Source organism: Galeopterus variegatus, unplaced genomic scaffold (genome assembly GCF_000696425.1).
Source record: "Galeopterus variegatus unplaced genomic scaffold, G_variegatus-3.0.2 Scaffold216, whole genome shotgun sequence".
NCBI classification, from domain to species: Eukaryota; Metazoa; Chordata; class Mammalia; order Dermoptera; family Cynocephalidae; genus Galeopterus; species Galeopterus variegatus.
Window position 1 is genome coordinate 792,825 of NW_007726327.1, and position 4,892 is coordinate 797,716.

The 4,892-nt window shown below is 47.3% G+C and overlaps 2 protein-coding genes across 4 annotated transcripts in view; one reads left to right on the plus strand and one right to left on the minus strand.

Moving 5' to 3' along the window:
- The window catches only part of TMEM176A (transmembrane protein 176A), a 6,291-nt gene extending 5,616 nt beyond the window's left edge, over positions 1 to 675 (minus strand). Inside the window, exon 1 of the mRNA XM_008565990.1 lies at positions 490 to 675. Coding sequence (XP_008564212.1) covers positions 490 to 653 — 164 coding nt within the window. The 5' untranslated portion in view covers positions 654 to 675. The remainder of the gene's footprint in view (positions 1 to 489) is intronic.
- TMEM176B (transmembrane protein 176B) overlaps positions 195 to 4,892 on the plus strand; it is an 8,201-nt gene continuing 3,503 nt past the window's right edge. Inside the window, exons 1-2 of one of the 3 annotated variants that reach the window (XM_008565988.1) lie at positions 195 to 293; positions 3,430 to 3,638. In XM_008565988.1, the coding sequence (XP_008564210.1) occupies positions 3,435 to 3,638 (204 nt within the window). In that variant the 5' untranslated portion in view covers positions 195 to 293; positions 3,430 to 3,434. Of the gene's footprint in view, positions 294 to 3,181; positions 3,639 to 4,892 lie in introns of all 3 variants that reach the window. The other 2 variants (XM_008565986.1, XM_008565987.1) reach the window with 2 other exon arrangements.

The window sequence follows — 4,892 nt, forward strand, 5'->3', positions numbered from 1 at the left end:
GGGGTGTCTGGACTTTACCACCGGGTTTCCCGGCAGACAGCTGGGGCCAAGGGGCCCTTCTAGGGGCTTCCAGCTGCAGTGGATCGCCGGGCTCTGCGGAGCTGAGCGAGGGAGGGCCGGGAGCCGAGCCCCCAGGGGCAGCGCCGTCGCCCCCCCGCCCCCGGCGGGCCCCTTTGTCCCAGCAGTTGGCCGGGAACTCGTCCCTCCTCCCGCTGCCGCGGAGCCTCAGCCTCGGGCGGCTCCTCCCAGCGCGGCTCTGCCCGGCTCGGAGCGGATCGGAGGACCGACAGCAGGTGAGGCGGGGCCCCGCAGCCCCGGGCCTGGCTCTTCCCCTCCAGCCCCGCCAGCGCCCCGCGCCCTGACTCTCTCCCAGGCTGCAGCCCCGAGGGGAGCGGCTGCTGCGGGACGGCCGGGCGGACGCGGACTCCAGGGCACCGGGAGGGGCTGCACAGACAACAGTGTCCCGGGCAGCAGGGAAGAGCCCCCCACCTGCAGCAGGGCGGGCGGGGCAGGGAGCAGGCGGTCCCCAGGGGCTCGGACGTCGCTGGAGCCCAACGCACGTTCAGGGCTGCACCTCTGTGCCGACCCCTGGGCCCCCCAGGGGAGGTCTGGCTGGAATCCGGGCTGGACTTCCTTCTGTGCGTCTGCAGCATTGTCGGACACCTGTCTTTCGTACCTCAGGTGGGTCAGAGAGTGAGACCGCCCCGAGAATTGGGAGAATACAAACGGGAGGCGTTATGGGAACTGTGATTAACATCTGATTTAAACCGTGACACTTAACCAGGACGCCCCTTAGAATCGCCTATGCAGGATTTCTTTTGGAGATAGGAAGGTTGATTCTGAAGGGTACATGGAGAAGTAATGTAGCAAAACTGGCCATAACGATGCCGAAGGAAAAAGGTACCACGAGAGGGTCACAAAACAGCCCAATTAGATATTAAACTCTGTACTCATCATCCAAATTGTGGTAAGGACGCACGACTCATCAAACATGTCAATAGGCAAAACAGGAAGACTAGAGTAGATCTGAATTCCTGTGGGAACTTCGTTTTTACCCAGGAGAGCATTTTCAATCAGTGAGAGAGAGAGAGGATGGATTCCACAAATGGTGCCTACCCTGCAGGGTTAGTTCAGATGCGAACCCTGCAGAAGTTAGCATCTGCACGGCACCATCATAACGACAATTTGGATCCATGTCTTCCAGCTTACAAGATAAATTCTAGATGTATCGACATTTTAAAGTGAAAACAGAAAGCATAAAACCACTTAGAAGAAAACATGGAATTATTTTATAATCTTGAAATGGGGAAGTCCTATTAAAGTATGGTATAAAACCTAGAAAGCATTAAAATAATGAAAACTTTGATTATATGAAAATACATAGTCAATAAATGAATTAAAGATTGTAAAAAAATATTTGGAATTCATGACACAGATGGTCATTTTTCAAATACACAAAGAACTTCTATAGATCAAAACAAAATAAAGTAAAACAGGAAGGACAGAGGATATGAATGGACAAAAGAAGAAATAAAAATGGCTCTTAACATATGAAAAGATGACCAACATCACCCCTAATAAGAGAACTAGAGATTAAAACTGTACTGAAATAGTTACAGAGAGAAGATCAGTGTTTACCTGTGGCCAGTGGTTGCGGGGACTTACCGGGCAGGGGCATTAGGGAACTTTCTGCAACCCAGAAATGTTCTATATCTTGATTGTAGCTGTGGTTGCACAAATGTGTAAATTTGACAAAACTCGCTCAGATATGCATTTAAAATGAGGCGTTTTATTGCACAGAATTGATTAAAATCTACAATGGAGTTTAATTTTCCCCACATAAAATTGTAATAGATAAAAGAGTTTTCTAACACACTCCATTGGCAGTAGGAAGGGCAGCTCCACTCTTGGGCCATGCTCCTGCCTGCGACTTGTCCCACTTCCAGAGAGGATAACAGGCAACAACTACTAGAATTGCAAATTCGTGTACCTGCTAGCTCTGCAGTGGCTGTAATAGAAAAGGATTGCAAATTGTAGTGGGTTAGAAATCTTGATTCTCCTTTGATCTTAGAATAGGATTTTTAGGTAATGCATGAATGAGCCAAAAGGCTCTTGAGTAAGGGGACGAAAGTCCACAGATAAGGTTGGCAAAAGCCATCTAATCAATTCTAATCACTGTTTAGGGATGGGATTGTGTACTTTGTTTTAGGTTGCTGGTTTGATTCCAGCTTGAATGACGATTGACTATTAAACCTACCGATTGTTCTTCAGATATGTTAAGGAAACTGCTTGAATGCTGTTTAAATATGCTAAGGAAATTGCTGTAGGAAGTATGTGGAAAAGAAAATGTTTACTGAGGACAAGCTGTTTATTGGCGAATTAATCTAGCTTTTTATAAATTACATTCTGGAATGTCACATTGTTAATTTACTGCCGTTACAAGTTTTACACTGCCTGTTTTTATGTCCTTCTTTGATGATTGAATCAACTGATTTTTCTTGTGAAACTTCCTTGTCTTGTCAATAAAAAGAAAGGCTGATTTTGAATTGGGGCTGCTGCTACCCTGATGGGCGGCAGTCCCTCCAGGCCTCATTGATGGTACTTTGAGTGAGTTCTTTCTTTCTCTTTTTTCCATCTCAGTTGCACAGAGGAAAGTGTAACAGCAAATAACCTAGATGTCTATCAATAGGGGACCACTTAAATAAATTATGATGTATTTATATACTGGAATACTATGCAGTTATACAAATGAATGAAGAAGCTTTTTATGGACTGATGTTAGGATTATTTAGGATTATTCTAAAAGCATATGGTTATGTGAACACAGCATTGTGCAGAACAGTATGCTGCCATTTGTGGGAAAAGTAAGGGAGAAAGGATATTTTTATGTGCTTTTGCATAAAAAAATATCATTGCAGGACATATAAGAAACTGACAGTATCAGTTTTCATCTGGAAGGCTAAGTGGCTGGAACAAAGTTGGGAGAGGGTTTTAAAAGTATACTCTTTTGTATCTTATGGATGTTTAACTCGTGAAAGTATATACACAAGGGTACTTCAAAAAGTTCATGTAAAAACAGAATTGAAAGATAGTACAAATCTTTCTGTGAACTTTTTGAAGTACCCTTGTATATATATGAAGTCACTAAAATAACTCAGATTCCTTTCTTTGCCCTCCCTAGACCCTAGACAAACCATATCAGTTCATTTTGGGAAGCGGCCCAAGAACGTGTGTGGTGAAAAGCTCTGCAAGTGATTTGAATTTGCATCCCAAACTAAGGTCACTGTGACATTGATATCTGCACTGGGAAGACCCTTTGGATCTGGACAAGGAGACCGTTTACCTTCCCATCACCCATGCCATGTACTCTTTTTTTTTTTATCTCACCTAATTCTCAGACTTCACTTTTGTACATCTTCTCCCGGGCAGGCAAGATGACCCAAAACATGGTGACTGTGAATGGAGTCGATGTGGCCTCTACCCTGTCCCAGCCCACCCACATCAACATCCACATCCACCAGGAATCAGCTCTGACAGAACTGCTGAAAGCTGGGGGTTCCCTGAAGCAGTTTCTTTTTCGCCCTCGGGATGCTGGCCCTTCCAAGGCCCGGAGGAGCCATGATCAGCTGGCTCTTGGGGTAAGAGTGGGCTGGTGGGTGGGTTAGTGAGGATGGAAACTCTCCCCCTTCAGTGGGATGTAAAAAGGACAGTGGGTTGAATCCCCATGAGGAAGGGCATGAGAACTCACTGTTTGTATCCTGTCTAGTTTGGGAAAAGGTTTTAGAGGTTTCCCTGCAGAGATTTGGATAGAAAGAAATGTAAAGAAAGGAATCTTCTTTGATGCAGAGGGGTCAGTCCCAGCTAGAGGCGAGGCGATGGGTAGAAGAATCTGGAGGCTCTTAATTGAGTTTTGTTAAGCCCACGAGGACCAGAGACCTACAGGGCAAGGCAGCGTGTGAGGCACTGCAGGCAAACTACAGAGAGAATCCCTAGGCTATAACCTGAAAGTGCTCAGCATCCATGGGAAGGGATCAGGCAACTGCACGAATAACTAGAATTAAAGGTAGATCAGGTGAAGGGAGAAACAAGATGCCCAGCTGACGTCTTCACGAAGCAGGAGTTGGCATCTGAGCCAGGCTCTGAATGGAGGAGTGGGTTTAGGCCAGGAGTAGAGAGAGCGTAGGACAAGTTCTGTAATAGTAAAGAGAATAGGACTCATGCATGGGACTCGGGGGTGATTAAGGGCCATGTTGCTGAGAGCCTTGGATGACGAAGTAAGGATCTGTCCTTACTTCAATAGAGGGAAGGCTGTGGGTGGATTCAAGCAGCAGCCTGGGCATTAAGCTAGCTGCCTTGGAGCCAGGTGTCCAGATAACAAATATCAAGGGTCTGCACTTGTGTGGTCATAGCAGAAATGGGGAGGGAGCAAGGGAGTCTAGATCTTTGTGGATGGGGTCTCTGTGACTTGGGAGCAAATGGGTTTGGGGTATAGGGGAAGAGAGGAGTCCAAGAACATGTGGAGGTTTGGAGTACGGATCACCAGAATGTCGGAGCCATGGAGGTCAGGAGGGGCAGACACTGGGAGTGGGGCGGGGGGTGGGGGGTGAAATTCAAATGTGGCACATCTGAGATGCTGTCAGGACGTGGCAGGTGGTGATGTCCGGGCAGCTGTGATAGTTGGGTTCTCTAGGAAGCAGAGGCTGAGTCGGAGTTAGATGTGTAAGTGGCTTATTGAGGTGTAACCCCTATGAAATGAAAAGAGAGGGGCACAGGATTGGGCAGGGGAGCCATCAGACTGCAACACAGCACTGACAAGACCTGCTGCCTTGCTCAGCCATTGCCTGGAGGGCCATTCCCAAAGAGTGCGCCCTAGCTGGAAAGACGGGGGGGGG